This window comes from Chiroxiphia lanceolata, chromosome 5 (genome assembly GCF_009829145.1).
Source record: "Chiroxiphia lanceolata isolate bChiLan1 chromosome 5, bChiLan1.pri, whole genome shotgun sequence".
Lineage (NCBI taxonomy): Eukaryota > Metazoa > Chordata > Aves > Passeriformes > Pipridae > Chiroxiphia > Chiroxiphia lanceolata.
Window position 1 is genome coordinate 74,285,927 of NC_045641.1, and position 23,024 is coordinate 74,308,950.

General features: G+C 45.6%; 1 protein-coding gene across 3 annotated transcripts in view; it reads left to right on the top strand.

Moving 5' to 3' along the window:
• The window catches only part of PRR5 (proline rich 5), a 74,773-nt gene that overhangs the window by 17,879 nt on the left and 33,870 nt on the right, over window positions 1-23,024 (top strand). The window contains exons 1-2 of one of the 3 annotated variants that reach the window (XM_032688200.1): window positions 13,816-13,899; window positions 14,098-14,211. In XM_032688200.1, the coding sequence (XP_032544091.1) occupies window positions 14,108-14,211 (104 nt within the window). In that variant the 5' untranslated portion in view covers window positions 13,816-13,899; window positions 14,098-14,107. The other 2 variants (XM_032688199.1, XM_032688198.1) reach the window with 2 other exon arrangements.

Consider the following 23,024-nt stretch of genomic DNA (forward strand, 5'->3'; position numbering starts at 1 on the left):
GCATGTCAGCCTGCATCCCTCTACCTCTGGTACAGCTTAAAAACATGGTGTGCATGGACTTTCAGCTGGGAGTCTATTTACAGCTGAATCAGGATTGTGAGCAAGCCATACAGAAAATTGCTCGAATTTCTGCTGTCTGAGAGGAGCCTCTAAATAACTTTAATGTCCTTGGGGGAAAAAAAGCCCTGAAGGGGAGGGCCAGGGTGGGTGATGGGAGAGCTCGGGTGTCACCCAGCACGGCGACCTCGAGCTGCAGAGAGGGTTCAGATGCTGTTCACCGAGATCCCAGTCAGTGCTGCAGGAACAGATTAAGGCTGACTGTGCACTGGAGCATGGGAGGGATTCTCCAGTGACCTGGGGATGATTGATGGGTACGTGGGTGTGGCAAAAAGGGACACTGAGCAGCTGAGCAGGAGAAATGTCTTCCCCAGCTGCAGCAGTTTCTGCAGAGGGGCTTGGAAGGGCCCTCCAGAGTTCCTTAATATTCCTCGCTGGAACTGGAGTCGCGTTTGAGATGGAAGGTTTTTGGGAAGGAGGAACTTCTTAAAGATTTCTTGGAATGGCTTTCAGTAAATGCTGATAGTCATCAAAGGAGAGTGTGCATGGGGGTGTGCGAGTGCACTTATGTGAAAGGAAAGTAAATGTGCTTAATCTGTCTTTGATGTTGTTCTGTTTTGCTTTTAGCATCATCGTTGCATGTAGTTATTTTTTTTAAAGCGACTTAGAAATCTCAGAAAACAGTTGCCAGTTTCCTCCTCCAAAAGAATTTTCTTTCTGAACGTATTGAGTGGTTTATTCTCTGTTAAACACTTACTTTAATTCTAAGATGCAGGATATAATCTCTACCACAGCTTTTTTCCTGTGTTTTTTAAGGGAAGAGGTCTGTTCTAAAGGGTTGGCTCTTGCAAACTTCTGGTTTGATTTACCTGGTGGTAGTGGATGCTTTCTGCCCAATCTGTATCCAGTGGTAAATGATGGGAATTCCTGTTCTGTGCTACTTTATTGCAGTGGTAGTTGGATTTTCCTACAGCATTACTTGACCTCATCCCAGCCTTCAAGAGTGAATAGTCCCCTATAACCTGCAGTTTGTCAGGGCATTGCATGGCACTCACAGAGTCACAGTTTGGGGGTGGAAGGGACCTTAAAGCTCATCTTGTTCCAACCCCCTGCCATGGGCAGGGACACCTTCCACTAGCCCAGATTTCTCAGAGCCTCGTCCAACCTGGCCTTGGACATTTCCAGGGATGTGAGCAAGGCTGGGACCTACAGCAGAATTTTGTTCTGTGACCTGGGCACAAATGTTTCGAAGTGAGAGAAAAACGAGCAAACTCATTTTGGCTTGAGCTGCACTTTTTTTTCCCTGAGGATTTCCAGGGTGTTGTTCAGCTGCTGCTGCTCTGTGTTCCCTGGCAGGTGAGTTAAGGGTATCATCAGTGGCAGAGAGGGGGCATTGCACAGGGGGAACTTGGTAGTCCCAGGTCATCAAAGTTATGAGTATGGGCATTGCTTTTCTCCTTATTCCTCTGGAAGAGGTGAGGGAAGAATAACCCAGGCAGGAAATCCCTGCTCTCCCGACCCACATTATTTCAAGCATACCCCAAAAATTTCTGCTCCTGAACTTAACAGCCCTCTCTAAGACAAACACCCGCATCTGCTGTTAACTAAGTTACCAGTCTACCAACTAATCTGTTCCCAAACATGAGTTCTGTCAGCAGCAACTCCAAATACAGCTCCTGGGAGGGTTCAGCCCCTGCCAGCAGAGCTAAAAGCTGCTTTAATGCTTCACTGAAATATTGCGGAGAGCTCACTGTGAACAATCCATCTTTGTTTTGTTCGTTGTTAAACTTTTCATTCTCGGTTTTCCAAATAACTGCCCCGCAGAGTAAACAGAGAACACACATGTAAACCTTCTGTTTTTAGCAGAGCGTTTGCAAACCATCCCACTGTAAACTGTTTATAGATTATTGTGTAATCTGTAACTGTACCGTGATGGACAGTCAGACTTCCCACCATGCAAGGAGTCATAATCAAATATCATCCCTTGAGCAGCTTACCACCACCCTGACAGAGCGTTTGCTGCCTGGAAATACCAATTCCTCCTGAAAAAAAAACCTGCCTGCTGCAAACCCAGCATTTTATAATCGCTTGGGGTTTTTTCATTGCTAAAGCCATAACTTGCTGGCAATATAGTAAACTTTAAGTGATGCTTACAGCTTGATTGTATTAAAATTTTATATTCCAACAGTGTGCATAAACCCACAAGTACTATTTGCTCTTTATTGTGGTGTGGTATAATTTAAAGGTCTTAGGAGTCTGGCCCTACCGTAACAGAGACCATAGAAAACAGGTATTGAAGGTGTCAGGCCCCCATTAATTTACATCTGCAGGCCATGGACTCTGTAAACAGATGTACAGAGGTTTTTGTATTGTTCCATGGAAATGTCACAGGTTTCAAATGAAGCACATACAGAATCCTTGGAGTGGCAGGAGCCTAATCAGAAGCAGCAAAGTAATAGGTTTCTGTCCTCACAAGGGGACAGAAGTCAGTAGGAGAGTGTTGAGATAATAAAAGAGGTTAGCAATGTTTGCTGGGTCACAGGGGATAAGCACTCATGCTTTTCATAATTAGTGTTTTGAGAAGTTCCTGGCAAAAGTAACCCTTTGTTTGCTCCCTTTTTTTCTTCTCCTCCAAATACAAAGAGGCAGTATTTTTATTTATTGTTTAATTCCTCTTGTTCACTGCTGGGGGGTGTTAACTCTCAGCTCACCTTTCCCCTAACATTTTAGCTGACTCCCTGGCCAGGCTGTCCCACGAAGGCTGCAAACTCTGTCCTTTTCTCTCAATCCCTCAGTGCCTTTGGTCAGCAGCAGATTCTTCTAGAAATACTGATTTAATACTTCCCAACTTGAAATACCAGCTCAGCTTGTAAACCAAAGATAGCTCTCAAAGATTTCTTCATTGAGGGTCAGGGCATGTGCTCGAGGAAATGAAACATTCATTAGTTGGACACCAGATTATTTACACTTGTGTAATGATCAGTCAGGCAATAAGAGGCTGGGCATGACATTCTTCTTAGCTAATTTTAGATATTTACAGCTTGGGATGCCATATCCATATCTGAGCTGCTCACATTATGTTCTCTTTATAGTCACTGGAGAGAACAGGCACATCCCCAGCGTGACTTTCCTCCACCAGGTTGAAATATCCTTCCTGGGATGTGCTGAAGTGCACCCTGGACGTGCTCGGGTTTTTCCAGCAGTGAGAAATGGTTTCTTCTGCACACCTCTACTTTTGAGACCCACTTCTGATGTCCATCACCTCATTTCCCAGTAGTTAGTGCTAAATGAGCTTAAAAAGATAGGAGAACAAACTGGAGTGGCTGAACTTTATCACAGGAGTGTCTTAATTGCACCTTTGAGTTCTGACCTCCCAGGTCACTGCACTGCTGTCACTGCAGTGATTGACTCTCTTCACAGCTCTTGCAGAGAATTTAATCAAAAGGAAGGAATTATTTCAAATATTATTTCCACTTTTATTCCAGTTACTTACTCGCCATCTCACTAAAACACAGGTAGTAGTGAAGTGTAGATAAAAGCGTAAATATTTTATCTGTACGTCTACTTATCTAACATTATATAAAATAACTCAGTATAACAGCTGAAGACTTACGTTTATGACATTTAACTTTGCTAAGTGAGGGTGAAAATAGGAGCTTTCACTCCTCTTTCTTCCCCAGCTCCACACAAATGCAACCCAAATAACTGTCACAGAGCTGAGCAGAGGAGAACAGGTCACCTCAGTGAGGCCAGAATAATCTCCCAAAAGTTAAATAATGAGGATTACCAGAATAAGGCCTTAAAAGGTCATGTGCCTGGCATCAAAAAAAAAAAAAATCATAATGTGGGCTTGAAAATTGGTTGTTTTGGTTTTTTTTTTTAATGCCTTTGGAACTTGTTCTGCATTTGAACTGAAATGGGAAATTCAGTTTATGCACTGATTGACCTTATTTTAAAATAAGCAACTTGTAGTCTTAAAGTTCTGTCTACAAACATGCCAAGAATCTGATATTTTTGCAGTATCTTTTTCTCCCTAAAATGTACAAAAATCCATGTTTCAACACCTAGCATTGATAACCAGATAGCGTTTTTTAATAAAGGTCTAAGAAAAGTGTGACATGCAAGTGGGTCCTGATCATATTTTCATTAAACCTCTTAACTAGGACTTAACAAAGTATCTAATAATGTTGGATGCCTTTGGTTTTGACTACAAAGGCTTAGTCTCTCATAGGGAGGGACAGTTTTACACTATTAAGGATTCAGCCTTTAAAAATGAAGGCTCCTATACTTTGTTGGTTTGTTGGTTTGGTTTGTTGGGTTTTTTTACCACTACTGGGTACCAACAGTAGAGTTGGGAAGCCTTTAAAAAGAATGCTTCAAAACACGTGAACCAAGAAGACTTTTTTTTGTTGAAAGCATCAGATGGAAAACAATGCACTACAAACCAACACTGAAACTTTTCATTCTGTTCCAGCAGAATAAGTTTAGATGCATTTATGTTTCTTCTGACACGCTGAAATTCTTGCACTAAACAAACCAAGGAAACTCAAACAGAGTCAATGAACCAAAAACCTGGATTCAAAAGCCATTTATATTTATCTTTATGCCAGTCTGAGTCAAAAGTTCAGTTCTGGATACTGTCCTTCCTCAGAGAGTTCAGCTCTGGAGCCCAAACTTTCTGTTTGAACCAATCTCCATAACAGATGACTCATAAAACCAACATAATGACTTGCACATATGTGCACACACATATCTCCTTTTTAACATGTGGAGTATTAGCTGAGGGCCAGGATCTTTTTAGATTTATCTTTTGAAAAAGTGATTCAAGTCCCTTCCCTGTCCTCCTCCCTTCTCCCAGTCTGGTCAAATGTTTGTGCTGGCTCCTATTTCTGCATAGACAAATATTGCAGAAGGAACTGCCTTGTTTGGTTTTTTTTTTTTTGTTTTAGCAAGAAGATAAAAGGTTCGGTTTACTTTTTTCCCTGTGTTCATCAATCAAATTAAACAGATGGCTTAAAAATTGATGCAAACAAATGGCATCCAGAGTCCCCTTGTGCATTTTGTAATTGCACCCAGCTGTGATTACAGTCCCACAGAAGATATTTTTGCATTTTCTTTTCTTTCCTTTCCCTACACTTCACTGGTGATTCACTCCCTAGAAGGGATTCACCCCTTTTAGGAGAAAGAGAATTCACTGGTTTCATGACCTTTTATTTCTGCAGTAGAAATGGGTGAACTCACTTGGAATAAATACGAACCAAGCCAAAACATTACACAGGATAAAATTAATTCCAAGTCTGACCTTTCTGAGACTGAGGGGGGGTGAAAAAAAGAGAGATCCTTTTTTTTTTTATTTCCTTTCCCATCTTTTGACTGATGCCCCTCCAATTTGCAAGTGCTGAAATATCACAGCAGGGATATTTAAGGTTTAGGGATGCAGCAAAGCTGGAAGACTCACAGTGCCACTGCTCAGGTACGTGCCAGGAGCAGGATGGGGGAGCCCTGTGGAGAACAGAGCAAAAGTGTGAGGTGAGGAGGTTCTGATTGTTTGCCAGGGTCACAGAGTGCCCTGTGGGAAGCATCTCCCACCCAGGAGGGGTGCTGGCCTCAGGTTTGTCCCCTCTGAACCGGGGATGGCTCCCCCAAGCTCCCTGAGGGAAGAGGGTGCCGGGGATGTGTCCTGCCTGTCGTGTTTGCCCTGCAGCCACTGCCCCTTTCATACCATCTGGAAAGCCCAAAGGCAGACACCTTTTATAAAAAAACCCACATGTGACAGAGCAGAGGTTGATTTATAAATGTTTGTGGGAGTTAAGCTGTTTAACCCTGGGAGGGGCTCGGTTAAAAAGTTAAAATCTTGTTAAAAGCAATGTGCCAGGGAGCAGGTGCTCACAGCTGTTAAAGTTCAGGTTTTATTGTGGGGTTTTCTGTGTTGTACATGGCTGTTTTCCAGGGCTCTCTCCCCATGCATCTGAGGGATGGGGACACACCCTCCCGGTGGCCTCATCGCCTCAGGTATCATCACACCCAAACCTGGCACGTGGCTCAAGTGGGCCTGAAATAAAATGTAAAAAAAGTGGGCTGACACAAGCGGGTTTGGCAGATTTTTTTAAGAGTCAGGGTGAGCAAAGGCTGCAGTTTCTCCTGGGGCTGAGCTTTGTCCACCCTCCTGTGATCCTCCAGTCACTGGGAAAACGTTGAGTCGTGGAGTTTGGTGTGAACATACTTACAAAGACTAAAGTATCTCAAAAGGACTTGAGAGACAGGTTTGAGTGTGGAGCTCACCACTTCTCCGCTCATGAGAGGTTTTCAATTTATTTATTTTTCTGATGACATTCCCAAAACGGAATATGGAAGGAAGGAAGCAGTTCACACGAGTGCTGGATGCAAGCCTGGCATTGACTACCTGGCCCATAGCTTTCTGTGTGAAGGAGCTGTGCATCCTAGAAACGTGGCTTTTGGTACCAGCATCTCAGCAGGGCATCTGGGAGCCTTGCTCAGGATTTGAGTCCTTCAGCCTTTCTGGTTTGGAGTGTGGGAGCTCAGTCTGGCCCTGGAGCAACCAACCTGAAAGACCTTGTGTGGCTCACAGCTCCTGATGCCAGGAAGCCTCAAACCTTTATGGTTTTCTGAGGGGGACCAAAAAAAAAAAAGTTTTAAGTTTTGTGTAGATTTAGAGAGCTTGAACTGCTTTGCAATGGAAAATCACTATAGCCTGAGTCTGGAGATCATTTGAAATGATTAAATGAAGCCTGATGGACACAAGAGCTGGAGCAGCGGACTCGTCAGGAAGGAGAGACAGGGGAGATGCCATAAAGCTGGTGAAGGTGCACAGACCTTCTGAATGATGCTCTGTTCTTGCCCTGCATCCCTCAGTGGCTTGAGGAGGCTGGTGTTAATGCTGGTTTTAGGGAGTACCTTGACTGGTTATCTAGTTGTTGCTGCCTTGTGGGGAAAAGAGTGTTTTCCAGACAGAAATATTATGGAGTTTGTCTTACCTCCTTGATAATGAGGCATTCCTTCATGGTGATAACTCAAATGGTGATGTTTGATTGAAGACTGAGACAGGCTTAAGAGCTGGAGTGAGAGTGGAAGGAGTTTTTCCAAACTTTGGTGTGGAGTTTAAAAAATTCCATCACTCTGCCTTTTGAGATAAGTTATTTTGCAGAGCACCCTGAGAAAACACTCAGGATGTGATACATGCTGAGAGGTCGTAGTACTGGACCTGCTGACCCGGTGAAATGGAGATTTATGGTACAAGTGTAAAATAATGTGTGCAATGAAGCCTTCTTTTTAGTCTTTCTGCTCCCACTGCCCCATGTCTCAGTCTGCAGGGACTGTCTCAGCATGTTTGGATGAAAGATGGCAAAAGGTCCCCATTTTTATGTTCCTAATGAAAGGCTCCACCATGCTGAATGCTGCAGAGCCAAAGTGCACGGCGAGTTGTTGCAATTTTGGATTATCTTTTAAGTCTTTCTGGTGAATTTTGCGTTCCTCGTGATGCAAAGGGAGAAAGATAAATTTTCTATAAGAATCCATTTGTATTGAAGGCAAGGCTTTTGTAGGACTTCAGGATCTGCTCCAGAGAGCCGTAGTACCCTTTGAGTAACAGCAGTGTGGTGCCACCAAAGATCCCCCAAGTGTGCAGAGCTGTCTCTTGCCTTGCTCAGGTCTGAAGTGACCTCCCTGACTTAGGCACAGGAGGTGGCAGCAGTCTCAAGGTGTGGTTTGTGTTCCCAGCCGTGCTCAGATTCTGAGAGAGAACATCACACAAGTGATACCCCATCTTCCAGAGCAAAGCCAGGATTATCACTCAGAACTACCAGCTGGCCACCAGTGCAGCTGATTAGAAACTCAGCTAGTTACTGAAGTGGGTTCTTTGTCTTGGTGACCTTCCAAAGCAATCAGAGCCTTCTTGGAAGACCTTGAATCAAAAAATGTTTGGGTAGGAGAAAAACAGCCCTGTGCAGCACACACTTGTGATCTCTCAGGGTTCACGGGTTTGGAAGGCACTGTACCATATATAACTGTAGAAGACAGCACTGAGATACTGTAGCGGCTGCATCAAGGTCAGGGTGTTCCAGGATCCAATTAAAATTATGCAAGATAGGCAATTTAGGAAAGAATTCACAGAGAGCTCAGGAAGGGAAGAAAGTCATGTGCGTTATGAGCTCAGTTACTTTGCAAGATTAATTTTCCACTGTCTCATGATCTTGTAATAAGAGCACAGAGTATTTTAAACGTTTGATTTACTTATTGATCAGAACTCTTGAGGCTTTACTTCCTAAATCAAAATTAAAGGTTTGACTTCCATTTAACAGCAAAGTTGTGAGCTTGCTTTGGAATATACAGTGGTTGCAATGGGTTGTGAGTTCAGTGAGTGGGCAGCAGTGAAACCTGGAACAGACACATCTGGTGCTCAGAAATCCACTTCCTTCCTCCCCTGGAGGGGGGGTGTGAATGGAAGGTGGTAATGCCACAGGTCCTGTAATCCAGAGCATTGATCCTCACCTCCTCCAGCATAACCATTATGTTTATTCTGATCACTGCACTATCTTTAATCCCCAGAACTCATAAAGAGGCAAGAAGGAATGATACTGCAAGCCAGGGGAATTGCTGTATGATGGAAAGCTTGATATTTTGACATGGTGGTGTAACAGGCCTATTCCTATCCTACTTCTCTCCTAATACCTTTCTTCTGAAGGGGAAGAAAAAAAAGATTTAGCTGTCTAGTGTATTTTAAGAACTGCTTGTATTGCTGTGCTCTGTAAACCAAAACTGCTGCTGACAAAGGGGTGGGGTTTCTTGGGTGCTTTGAGCAGGCACTGTTCGATTCGTGATTAGGCTGGGGACTGGGGTCTTAGTCTGAGCTCAGGGCCCTGTTTTGCTGCCTGGAGCACAAACACCGAGGGAAAAGGGTCAAGAAGAACTCACAATTCAAACATGAAGCCTTGATTCACCTAGAGCCAGCTGAGGAGTGGTTTGCAAACACTGTGTTAGTACCAACATTTTGATCTCCCTTTCCTTTTTCCTTCATATTTAAAAACTGCCAGAGCATCCCTTTCTACTGCAGCCAAAGGGCTCTTCTTAGAGGGTGTCACCTCCTGCGTGCTCAGGAAGGAGATGCTGCCTTGGGCATTTCTTTGCCACAACATAAAAGGCAAACCCCACGTGTGTCCCTCATGCAGGTGAAGGGGCAGAGAGCCCAAGTCTATCCACGGGGTTGGGGGCAGCTGTGGTTGTGTTGGCAGGTTGGTCACAGGATGCAGAAGTACAGGAGTACACGGGAGGTGTTCCAAAGGTTGGGAAGATGTGTAAGTAAGTCCGAGCCCCGTCTTATAAATCAAATCAGTGCTTGGCTGTGGAGAGGGCAAAAATCAGGCAAAAGCAAGGCTGTCCTATGACCAGCCTCAATAAACAACAGCCAGAAGCTGTCCTTGAGAGAGCCTTTATCTCCAGAGGTTGCACAGTCAGTGGGATGGAGGAGGAAGGGTGTCAATAGAGCGTGCTTGGTTTTGTACTTTCTTTACTCTCTTTATTCTTTGTTTTCTGACCATAAAGCAGCTTTATGTGGATATTGCAGCAAAGGAATTGATGAGTCATAAGGTTTACAACTGCATTTCCCCCTGGCTCTCTTTATTTTTTCCTGATGGTCCCATCTCCTTCCTTTCTGCCTCTCCCCTCCTCTGCTGGCACAGCAGGACGTGCTGTGCCTTTAAGAAGTGTTTTGTCAGAGGACTAATTCCTGAGCTTTGGCATGTGTCAAGGCATGCCCTCACTTTGGTGGTGTGTTTTATGGAAAACTAAAGTGCATTTGTCTAGAGAGGTTTTTAACTCCTTTCTGCCATGGATGTGCTTTACCTTTCTGTTCTTTGCTCACTCAGCATCACCATGGGGAGCTCTGCTCTCTTCTCCAAAAGAGATGAGGACGCAAAGTGAAGTAGGGGGCTTTTTTTTTCTTTTTTTTTTTTTTCCAATTAAAATTTTTATTTATTGAGTTGTTCTTCTGCATGGCAAGTTCTTTCACATGGCAAGCCAAGATGGCAAATTCTCTTGCTGTTTTTATCCTCCCCCTGGCACCAGTATCGCTGCAGTGCTCACCTGCCATTGCAGTAGCAGAGTGGTGTGGCCTAAGACACCTTTGACCTATCACAGTCACACCATTGGCAGCTTTATTGTAAATTTCATATATTGTGAATTTCTTAATGTTCTTTTTCCCCCCCTCATCATGGCCAAAAAGAAACTTGTAAGGAGACAATACAGTTATACTGTGAAAATTAGCATAGCATTACGTAAATAAAATGTAGGGGGGGATTATCTCTTTTTTATTTTCTTTTTGTTTGTTTGTATTTTTAGCAAATCTCATTCTTTTTAAACCACATATGTACTTGAGGAGGTGTGCCTGGATTTTTTGGTTTTTCATTTGCTAGGGACAGCAACATGGTCTTAAAACCACAGCTCCCAGGGAGAACATTGCAGATGTTACAGACGGACCAGGAGGTGACTGCGGAGTTAGCCTTGTTTTAAAAGCCATGCTCGCTGCAAGGTCCTGGATTTGTGTGCTGATGTTGTCTCCTAATAACAGCATAAATCCTCTTGGCCTCCCAGCCTATGTATTGTTTTAGGCCTGGAGGTAGAAAGTGCAGGTGAGCAGAAATTCCCGGCACCGTGGCGGCTCCGGGACTTGCCGTGCAGTCCCCACGGGATGTGGGCCCCACAGGTGAAAGGAGGGTGTCTGGTAGAGACAGGCCTGGTTTTCTGAGGAGAGATGATGGAGGGAAAAGGGAGGGAGCAGGAGTTAGGATGTGCCTTCCACACCGAGGTGGTTGTGTGGCTCTGATTAAGTCACTCGACCTTTGAGCCGAGGGAAATGGTGGAATTAGCACTGGGTAGGGCTTGCTGGCTTTCAGTGAATTGATGTGACAGTGCTTTCCATTCTCAGCTCTCTGACTGAGCTGAGTGCAGTTGTTCTGTTCAAGAAGCTTGTGTTGAGCCTAAGGGAAGGCTCCCCAGTCCTCCCCTCCCTCCTGGCAGCATCCACTGGGTGTAGTGTGCTGGAACAGCAGGCAGAGGCCCTGGGACATCATAGGGTGGCCTGGGCAAGTCACTGCCCCTTTGTCTTCTTCACTCTTAAAGCTGAAGTGCAGGTCACACCTTTTCCCTTGTTCCCAAGGGCTGCTCAGGCCGAGGTAGTGCCGGGCAGTCAGGGTTGGTCATGGGCACACAGCACAAGGCAAACGTGAAGTATCACCCAGCAATTATGGGGGGAGGTAACACGTGTTGAAAGTGATTTGTTTTGTCAGAAAGCAACGTTTGATCAGGTGAAATCACAGGAAGGAGAAAGAAGTGTAGAGGAAGGGAAGCCTGTTACCTCAAGCAGGAATTTTTCAGGCAGCTGGAATGCTGGCTCTCCCGTGTACTTGCATGCATGGGCTCTGAATCCAGTCCTGGTTACTGAGATGGATGGGTGGCGTAAAAATAGACTGACTTCTATAGGTGTAATATTTCACCATACAGAAGGAAAGAGATCTTTTTTTTTTCCCCTCTCTTCTCTTGGGATTTGGCATTTTATGAGGAAGCAAAGAACTGCTTTTTGCAGCGTTGTCTGGCGTATCCAAGGCTGACACAGCAGCTCCTTGCGTTTAGTCAATTAGCTACTTGGGGATTTTAGGGAAAAAAAGCAGATGAAACATTACCAGGTAGATGCTGACATACTGGCACCATCAGGGTACAGTTTGTAAAGTCTCTGGTGCTGCCAAGGATCAAAGAGTTAAAAATTCCCAGGGTTTAATCCAGTATAATGACGTTTTGCAAGGCCCATCAAATTTGTGGAAAGTGAGAAGCAGAAAAGCAACCGAGCTAGGTGGAAAATGAAATTAGGTGGCATTATGTTGCCACGGGTTTATCTAAGTAGTCATTTCACTTAGCAGGGCAGACACAGGTTTTATCTGAGCCCTCAGCAGGAGCTCAGCCCGAGCTGTTCTATCTGGCTGTGTTACCCACAGAAATGGAGTGCCCTTCCTTGGATTTGAACAGGGCAGTGTTCTGCTGGAGCTGTGCTTGGGCCCTGATTTGTATGCTGTAGAAGCCATCTCATTCCTTAGAATACAGCCATATATTGTTGTGTTTGTTTTCCTTCTGCTGCCGTGTACAGACTGGATTGTTTGTTTGTTTGTTTGTCTGAAGGGTTTAAACATCTGGAAGAGACCAGGGATAGCAATGTCTTTGTTCATGGCTTAGATGAGGAGCTGCAGGTCCCTTACAAAGTGAAATGTTATGTGTCATCTACTGTGGTGCTTGTTTGTAAACTTGAAGAGTTATACGTGAGGATTTTGGTGTGGGAAGGGCAGTCAATATAACGCTAATCCAAGCAGCTGGATAAAACCACTGCTGCTAAAACCAGCACAAGGTAAAAATGGATTGATTTCCCTAGGTAGTTCTGCAGCTGGTTCACATGGAGGTAATACCAAATACAAACTTTGGAAGTGAATGTTTATATGCAATCATCTTATGTGACTTTGGGTGAATAGTGAGAGAAATTGGTTTTTACTAAATATGTCAGTAAATGATGCACGTAAGGCAGAGCTCTCTCTGAGAAATTCAGCTCTCCTGCAGTGTAAGGTTTGCCATATTATTTGGACACCAGCAAATGCAGTTATAGCCTGAATCTAGACAATAGGTTATCACAGATGAAAAGAGTAAGTAGAAAGCAGGAAGAAAAAAGAAAAAGAAAGGATAAGTTCTATATTGCAGCCCCTTTGCAGTGAGTGGGAGGTTACTCTGCAAGGAGCCTTCGTGGCTCTTACCAGACTATTTGCAGACCAATGCCGTAGCAACAGAGAGCAGTTCTTACACTCTGGCTCAGTCTATTGCAAACAATTCCTTTTCTGAGAAAGCTAATCACCGTTTTGTTACATTACTTCCCATCAGATGAGCCAGGCACTCCTGAATTTAAACCAGAACTGCCAGTGAGTGACAGCGAGCTGAGCACAGGCTGGAGTCTTGTAGCAGCGTATCCTTCAGCTGACTGCTGCAGTCAGGGAGAGAAAGGAGATTTTTCCTTTGAAGATAAGACACCTGGGGCTTTTGTAGAAACGAAGTGTGCCCTGAGTTGTGCAGCTGTTATCTCAATTAAAAGGCAGAGAAAGACAAAGCATCTGGCTCCTCTGTGCAGCGCCAGATATTCCTCAAAATGCTCAACCCCAAGCCAGCACTTTTCACTCCGCAGTCATGTTGCTTGTGAATCCTCTGCCGTCCTGTGGCTCTGTGGCACCGTGAGGAGGAGCAGCCCGGGAGGGAGCTGAGTGTGTAGGGTGAAGGGAGGGTGTGGATGTGTCTGTGTGAGCGTGTGTGCAGTGTCGTAACGTGGCAGGGCACAGCCAGTTATGAAACTTCCCAATAAAGTCTCAGTGCGTCAGTATTGGTTGCTTGGGGTTTGGTTGCTTTGCTTTTTTGTTTTGGTTTTTGTTTTGTTTTGTTTTGTTTTCCTGTCCGTTGCCCTCCAGTTTCATTTCCATTTATGAGTGCAGAGAGAGAGAGAGAGAAGGGGAGAGACTGGGAAATGCCCTGAGACCCCCAGAGCTGCTGGAGGAGCCGAGCAGTTCCCATGACAGGTGGAGCACGGCACCGCGGCGCTGAGCGAGATTCCCGGGACGTGGTGCCCGGGCACAGGGGGAGGGGAAGCCCTCGCACCCGGGGCAGCAAGGGGCCCCTTCAAAGCGCTGCAGCAGCAGCAGCAGCAGCCGCCGCCGCCAGAAAAGTTCGACTTTTTATTTTTTTTTTTGCAAAAGGACTGGAGAAAATTATTAACCACGGTTGATGACGTCAGAGTTGATCTGATTAAAGGTTTGTTTTCTTGCTGGCAGAGAAGGTGTGCTCCGTAGAGACTGGTTCTCTCTTCTTTTTTTTTTTTAAGTTTCTTTTTTGAACAGCGGACGGAGGGAGCTGCCCCGCGCCCCGCCGCGCGCGCGCGTGTGTGAGCAGGATGGTGTGTCTGTAGCCGCCACGCGCGAACACACATTTGACCATGAGGACTCTTCGCAGGTTGAAGTTCATGAGTTCGCCCAGCCTCAGTGATCTGGGCAAGAGAGAGCAGGCAGCCTTGGATGAGCGGGGGACCCAGCAGCGCCGGGCCTGCTCCAACGCTACCTGGAACAGGTAAGGGCTCGCTCCACGTGCCGCCTCCCCGCAGCCTCCTCGCAGCCTCCCCGTGCCAGTGTCCGCTCTGCCGGCTCCCAGGCTGGAATGCCTGGCTCCCATCCCAGCCTCGTGCAGGTGGAAGCGGGAGTGGCGCTTTCCCCCCCCCCCCGACCTTTCTCTAAAGGCTGACAGCAAAGAGCCTTCCCTGCAGATGGCTCAGCCTTCCTCCTGGCACACGGAGACTTGTTTCACTTGTTTCGTGTTTGCCCGGCTGCAAATGTGACTTTGTGTCTATCTAGATACTCTCACTCAAGGTTTATTTTGGTTTTATTTTAGTTTGCTCTTTTTTTAAAAATTACACGCGGCTATTAAAACACGTTGTTTTTATCTGCGTAACCATGTTGCTGGTTGTTGATACAGATATGACAAAGTCTACTCAATTTACTCCCATTATGACAAAAATAATTACTCTCTGTGTGTGTATGTGCACACGCAAGCACCTGCACTTTGGACAAGCCCTGCTTGTTTCCTTTATTGTGTTTATACATTTGAATTTTATGACTGTTCTACAAGAAAACCCATACAAACATTTTGTTGTGAACGGGAATTAGCCCAGATATTCAGAAAACATCTTAATGACTGTCTTGGTGACGCTCTTAAAAGATGAACATGAGTCTCTAAGTTGTTAGGAATTAAATTCTCAAGTCATTTTTGAAAATGAAATGTCATCTCCTGGGTCACAGCTTGGCAAGTGTCACTTGTAATGTTTTATAATTGTATGGCAGTACAAGTGTAGGAAGAAAAATACCAGTGGATTACAGACACATTCGTTAAAGGTAGTTCAGTTTTGAGAGAAACGAACCATATAAAATACCACATCTTCTGTCCTTCTCACCTCTTCATTTGTGGTTTCATGTCAGCATCATGTTGAATGGCAGCAGTGCACTGAGCACTGAAACTGTGCTGGTCACAAAGGAGACTGAGTTTCTGCTCAAATATCATTTTGTTTGTATGACCCAGAGTTGTACCCCAGGTCTGGATGGACTGTGGTGGTAATTAAAGGATAGACTGGGCAACCTTTGTGCCAGTTGGACTTCATTTGGCCAGCAGCCTCACTGGAAGCAGCAGGGAGCAAGACACTCCTTGGTGTGAATCAAGGTGACAGAACACAGTCCCCAGAGCCTTTTTGTGGTTGTGTTCTGACAGCTTTTCCAGGTCCTGCTTCCGGGGAGGGAGCTGTGGAGGCAGATGTGAATGGGGAGCCGGTCAGGCACCAGGCTGGCTGGGAGGGGGAGACTTCCAGGCACAGGGGCTGCTGGTACTCAAACCAGGGGATTTTCCTAACTGAGATGGAGCAAGAGTTTGTTACTTTTAATTTGAACAGGACAGGTATAACTCTGGCCAGAAGTGTCATTGAACTAGACATCTGTACCTTTCATCCAAACAACTAAACAACTGTCCCACCACCCGTTCCTGGAATGGGTGCCCGCCAGTCATCCCGTCCCTGCTTTGCATGGATTCAGACCTACCCATGTTTTCCTGCCCTGGGTTGCCTTTTCCCTGTGCAGGGATTGCTGGGCTGTCCCTGCTCTTTGGTGGCACGTGCCTCCAAAACGCCTTGGGAGCACTGGCAGGGCTGTTGGGTGGTGTCAGGTCAAGTGGGCACCGTGTGCCTGCACTGAGAGCTGCCTAAAGCTGTGGCAAGTACTGCAGATTACGAGCCATGGGCAAAGGGAAGGCCCCTTATTTCTTATTTAACAGTGCAAGGCTTTCTCCTGAGTGAAAGAGAGAGTGAGGGTAATGCTTCTTTCAGGCGCAGAAAGGCTTGTATCCTCTGCTGGTTTTAAGGAACTCAGGTCATCTACAGGCTGTAAAACTGGGGCTTTATCCTCAGGAAAGCCAGGGCTTAAATGTTGTTGGATTAGTTGTATTAAGAAGGTACCCACTGTAGCTTCTGCCTATCACCAGTGTGTGCCCATCTTGACATGTATAGGAGGGTCTGGTCTTGAGGGAGTCGATGTTCATCTCTCCTGGAGAGACCCTCATGTCAGTGGGTGTCTAAACTTGGACTCACCAGAAATCTCATCCAGGTTTTTAAAATCTTGGGCCGTGGAAGATATTTTTTTTTTATTTTTCCGCTGCAAATTTAAACCAACACAACACAGGACTAGCACACCATCCTTCCTTTTACAGGGATATTTTTCCTTCCAAACAAAAGGATTACTTGTGCTGTTTCGTTCTGTGCAATATTGAGCATTAAGAGCTTGCTGATCAAGAAGCCGAGGTGCGCTGGCAGAGCTCTTGCCTCTCACCAAGCCTGGCTGTTCTATATTTAAATGTCTGCTGGTTTCTTGCCTAATGTTAGCAGCCTTACCTGGGTGTGGCATGTGTGTATCTGCTTTTGAAAGAGGCTTTGAACCAAGCTCATCAAAACCAAGGTGGGGAGAGTTAGAGCACAACCCCACTTGGGCCCGACCCCACGCGCGGCTGCTGGTCCCGAGCTGAAAGGAAGATTTTTTGAGGCAGACCAAGGATGCTGCTCCAGCCACGCCAGGGAAAAGCTGAAAAGCTTCAAGCTGGAGTCATCCTGGCATGATGTGTTAGCAGCTCTGTCACTGTGGGGTCCTTCTGAGGAGGACGTGCAGCTGCCCTTCTGCAGTGCCCCGGTGTGTGGCCGCGGTCCGGCTGCCCAGCGATGTCCCCTCCGCCACCTCCGCTCTGTTCAGACCAGTCTCAGCCTCAGACTGTTCGTACCAGAGGGTTCCTGCTGCTCTCTGACACCAGGGGAGGACAAGCTGAAGGAGCCAAATGTCGGGTTCAGCGTGCAGGGGGTCAAGCAGCACTGTGGAAGCAAGGAAAGTCTCTTCCTCCCTGATAACTTCCCTTCACCTCCAAACTAAAACTTTCTCGACTGCTGTGAGATCAAAGGGAAAGTGGTGCCGAGCTGCTGTCTGCTGTTATGCAAATGAGACTTTATCTCATGGCTTTCCCATGAACCCCAGAAGATGTGTGCAGCAGAGCACCGTCAGTGCACGTTAACTGGCAACCAACAGCAGCACAGCTGAACGGCCCGGTTTCCTCACAGCTCACAGAATTTGCATTGTATTAAAATAGTTCAGGGTTTTTTTACTAGCATTGTCTTCTGTTCCTCCCCCCCCCCCCCCCCCCCCCCACCATTTCTGCTTCAGGCAAAAACTGAGGGCTGAATGCTGACTAAACCAATTGGGCTGAGAAACCCGGGGTTTTAATCTTGAGCCTTCTGCAAAGCCAGGGGGGCCCTCTCAGGGCAAATAAAATCCATCGCGAGGTTTTCCTTCTGACTGAGCTCACACAGACTGCCTAATCAGGAGCTGATGCTGTCTCAGTTGTGCTGTAGGAAAAGCCTCTGGTCAAAGGCACTTAGATCCTTTCTGGTGTAAGAAAATGGGGAAAATCCACGGCAACATGAAGGAGTGGGAGACAGCAAAGAGGAGGCGAAGAAAACGCAGATGAGATGCTTGTGACATTAGTGGGATCAGCAGTAAATCCAAGGAGACATATGGAATCACAGAGGGTTTTATGGTTAGGGCTAATTTTTTATGGGGTTGTAATAAGCACAATAACTTGCTGTAAAGTAATTTTTACAGTTATGCAAACCATGTTTCATCTTCTAATTAAAAATGAATGGGTTTTTTTCAGATCACAGGGAGGCTTTTCCTAATGGAGAAAATATTCCAGACCAGCATATTTATCTGTGACTTCTACTACTAGGAAGTTTTCCTTCTTCCAATATTTCGTGGTTGTTTAGAAATATTTTGAAATTCTTCTGCCTGTCTGAGGATCACCCTTTTTTTTTTCCCCTGACCCTTTATTTGGAATATTTGACACTGTGTGTGCAGGGAGGGTAGACAGAACCTAACTGGAGTTAGGAGGGGGAGAAATGGGGCTGCTGAAGGGACTTCCCACTGGTCAAGCCACCACTGCACCACGGAGCATGTTCCAGCCTTGACTGCAGTAATACAAAGTGGTGGTGATGATGGAGAATTGCTGCTCCCCATAGCCCTCCCTAATTATTTATCCTTCCTTCAATGCAGTTGTAATTGGATGCCAAAGTCTCCTTTGTCCTACAGTCCTGACTCAGTAACACTTCTGGGAAATCCCATTACCTGTCTGTCTCAGCTTCTTCATGTGTAAGACAAGTGTTTGTAGTTGGTGAAGTTAGTGAAATAATCCTCCCAAACTCTTTGAAGAAGGAGTTTTGCAGACCAGCTTATTTTCAGTTGCATGATCCAGTGCAAAACTGAAGCCTATCCCTCTTTGCAGGCTGCTTTACCTTGGTAGAAATTCCAGGATCATAAGTGAACTAGCAGCTGGAAGCTTATTTGGAAGGGGCCAAAGCCTCATGGAAAGCCTGTGGAGTTGCAGCTGGACTGAAGCTGTGCTGAAAATGGGCTCTTCCCAATTGGATTAGGCTAGTTCAGAAAAATGTGGTTTTATTCTGTAGCAAAGGTGTCTTCAAGAAGGTTTTGATGCAAGTGTATCAGGTTACTTATTGTTAATTAGCTGTTCCTGTAACTGTCCAGGGGAAATGAGCCCTCAGTCATTTAGTCCCTTTTGAAAATGAAAATGTTGTCTTTAACTGCCTGGTAGTCACAGGGTGTGATTATTCACACAGCATTGTTTTTGCTCCTGGACCTCACCTGGAGCTCTGGGAAGGGGAGAATTTGCAAACACTACATAAAAATCCCCGTGGTGTTTTCACCCATGCTGTTTGCATACAAAGGCAGTGGCTGCTTTAGAGAACTAAAATTACCTGTGTGCTGTGCAGGAATGTAAACATGGGCCAGTCTAAATGCTTTTCCCAGGAAATGTTGAGCTGGGAGGACCGTGGCCTCAGTTGAAGCACACAGGTCAGGATCTAGAGACTTGCGAGTCCAGCTTTGGAGTTGTTCCTCATCTCTGTGGCCAAACTGTTTGTCACTTGGCAGAAAAGGGTGTTTTAATCGCAGTAGTTTTTCCTTCTTGGCTTCCAAATGTCAGTGAAGGAACATCAGTGAGGATCCAGCTCTGTGCTTTGGGAATTTACACCTTTCTGATCCCTTAGTGCTGAAGCAAAAGGTGGGGAAGGTCTGTGCTGGAGCGGCCATTCCCCACCTCCTGCACAGCTGAATAATGAGTCCTGGAGCTGCCTCCTCCTCTGGAGGATCAGACAAATCCAGAACAAGTTGTCTTTCCAGAGAGGTGAAATTCCTTAGGCTGCTGGCTTGATTTTTGTGGCTGTGAGTGCTGCCTTGGTTGCACGTTGTTTTCTTTCGGCAATCTGTACCTGTGGTGGGATAGATAAGCACCATACATTGCTGGAGCCATCTGACATTTTGTTTCCCCACCAAAAACACTGGTCTCTTCAGTTTTCTGATCCTGATTTCCCCTCCTACAGCCAGCCTGCTCTGTAGAGCTCTCTGGGCTCTGTTTTGTTTCCTGTGTTCTTGTGCACACATTTACAAACACAGCAGCTACAGGGAAGGTGTTCAAAGTAATATCAGTGCACGAGTGCCCCCATTATTAACTTTCATGTTGTAAAAGAGTTACAGCAGGGAGTTTACAAGGCATTTTCAGTTCAGGTTAACTATTACAAATTAAGTTTAGTTGCATTCATTATTGACTTAAGCCTCAGTGAAGGCTGGTCACAGGCACAGTAAGGGTGATCCACCCACCTCAAGCATCCTGCAGGACTTTGGTTTGTAAGCAGCAGCTTGGATTTTCTTTACCCCAAAAGGTTGTACCATTGTGACCAAACCCTTTTAAACAATCACTCGCAGAAACCACAGAATTGCTTTGATTCAAGCAAGGGTTGAGTTTTTTCATTAGCTGAAGGTAACTGAGAAGATTTGAGCCAACCTTTTAATATCTTGACACCGAGGCCACCAACAGCATCCTGGTTACTCCAGTTGCTTTTTGTTGCCTCCTGGGCAAGTGGAGGGCCAGCTCATGGTGGCATTCCCATGTCACCTGCAGCCAGGGACTGTAATCCTGCACCCTCCATACAAGCACTGCTCTCTGCAATGGAAAGGAAAAGTCAACACGGTGAGGCCAAGACTTGTTTTCCAGACAAGGATATTGTCCCTCACTACAAGGGAGATCCAGGCAGGTTAAAAGATGGCTGCTGGGATGTTTTATGCAGGCAATAACTTCAATCCTTACAACCTGTCCCCCTTAGTTATTGCTTAAAAAGCTTGCTCTCTCTTATTTCTTTAAGGAATAATAATGGACCTGTTAAGCTGGAGAGAGAAAACCTCCCCCTCATTCAGAAAGTAGTGCCAGAGAGAAAGAGAAGAGAGCGGGCTGGCTTTTAGGAGAGATATTTAGTCATTGTTCTCTGCAGAAGGCTGGCAGGGAACATTGCAAAGTTCATTTCCGAATCAGAGGAGCGTGTAAAGACTGCTTGTTTTATTCACTACATTAATCGTTCTTCCCATATTACTCATAATATTAAAACACCCAAGTCACTTCCCTGTGTACCAGAGACGTTTAGCTGCCAATTTTCAAATAATCGTAAATTGAGTGTGTCTGTTGGAGCCAGCCAAAACAAGCTGGGTGAGATCATGAGTGTGTGTCTGTGCCCGTGGGTGGAGGGGGGAAAGAGGGACTGCTGGGGTGGGGGGAGTGGATAAGGGAAACGTCTTCAAAAGAGAGAAGAGGATAATGGTTCTTATTTTTTATCTGCTTCTGGGTTTCTCCACAGTGTATCCTATCCTTCACCTGCCACTTTTAATTTCCTTTTTCTGCAGCCGAACGTGGCAGAGCTTTTCCAGCAGTGCCTCTCTTTGCTGCTGTGTTACCTGCATTTTGAATCTCTCGGTGAACAGTGGTGGGTTCACCTCCCACCCCAGTGCTGTGCTCCCAGCAGGCACTGGAAGGGACTGTTTCAGCTGGGAAGGTTCAGTGTGGGTGCCTGAGGGCCCCAGGCACACTCTGCTGCCTCCGGGCACAGCTCCTGCAGTGACATCCCCTCGCAGGGGGAGCAGCCCCACGGGGCTGGATGTGGCCCTGGAGCTGACCAAGCCTGAAGGGAGCCTACAGGAAAGATGGAGAGAGACTATTTACAAGGACATGTGGTGGCAGGACAAGGGGAAATGGCTTCAAACTGACAGAGAGTAGGGTTAGATTAGATGTTAAGAAGAAATTCTTCCCCGTGAGGGCAGTGAGGCCCTGGCACAGGTTGCCCAGAGAAGCTGTGGCATCATCTTTATATTACACACGGGGTAAAGACAGACAGAAATAACTTCATTCCCACCACTGGCACTGACTGGGTCACTTCACTAAGAGCAGTCATGTTGGAATCCATGTAGCAGTACCATGGGCAGTGGAGCAGATAAAAGCTGCTTTTTTTGTGTGTTAGTGTCAGGAAGCTATAAAAGCATCTGTGTGCATGTCAAATAAAGGCTGAGCTCACCCTGCACGATGTTATTAGTCACTAAAAGAAGCTCCTTCTACCCCAGGTGAAACCTAAAAGACCTTAATGTTTTGGGGACTTCCATTCCATAGTTAAATGTGGTAGAAGTTGCTAAGCAGTTACAAGAGTGGAGGAGTGTTTGAGAAAAGGGGGTGAGCTGACAGATGGAGGGACTGTGTGAGTCTTCTTTCCTTCTGGAGTCAAAACTGTGAGGCTAAAAAAGGTGGCACTGGGTTGGGGAAGGACACTTCTCCTAATGCTGGAACAGGTTTAGTCTCACTTTTCTCTGGCATTGCTTCACCTTTGTCCTCAGACCCAAGCTCAGTGAATTAGGGTGATGTGTCACCACACTAATTGTTTTCAGTGTATTTCAGGAGCATTTCAGAGCTTCCTTTTGAAGCACACACTTATTTCAGTCATCCTTTGAGGTGCAGTCTTGTTGAGGTCAGGGCACCATTCAGTGTCTCTGCTTCAGCCTTTGAATTGCCAGGTACCTGCAGTACCTGGCAGGTTTTTGTCTTTCAGCATCCTAAAATTCTTAGGGTGGGTGGCCAGAGACAGCGTCGGGTGTGTGGCTTTGTGTTGAGCTGGAGAGTTCTGTGGTCTCAATCCTGTCATTGGTTGCACCTGATTGCAGCAGAAAGTCATCACCTCTGAGCAGCATCTGCCTCCAGAGCAGTTACAAATGGCACTGAAAGCAAAAATGGAGCATTTCTGTAGGACAGATGGTTGGCCTGTGCTGAGCACGTCGCTTCCTCTCCTGCTGTCCCCCTTAGAAACTCTTAACCTGTAGTTCTTCCAGCACAGCCTTGCCTTTGCTTTAGCTGAAGTGTAAATCTTTGAGAAATGACTGAGTGGTAATAGGAAACGGTCTTTGTAACCAATTGCCCCGTTTCTGTTGTTCCATTTTCAAAAATGAATGAGAGACGGGTTAAATGGACTTAAAATTCATAATTATCTAGTGCTTGTGGGGGGTTAAGAACTAAAAATTCTTGAGATTACATTCTAGAAAAGGGATGCTATATTTAGGGGTAAAAGTTCAGGTATAGTGCCTAGCCTGTATAAATGATGATTTGTTGATAATGAAATCAAATAACCACAGCTCAGACAAATATATGTCAACAATGCTGGGAATATCATCACTGATCTCATAGCAAAGCTGTTAATTGTCTCTCTAGTGAGCCACAGAGACAAAACCATATTTCAAAATACTTCAAACATACTTAATATACAAATATATTTAAAGTTACACTTAAGATTCTTAAAATACCTCAAATATATAGGCTTAAGTTTTCTGAAGTTACTGATTTCAGATGTGCAACTGTTAAAGCTATGAAATTGGAGCAGAACAAAAAGAGCTGATTTTCAAAGGTGTCATCTCTTTTCCAGGCAGTAATTC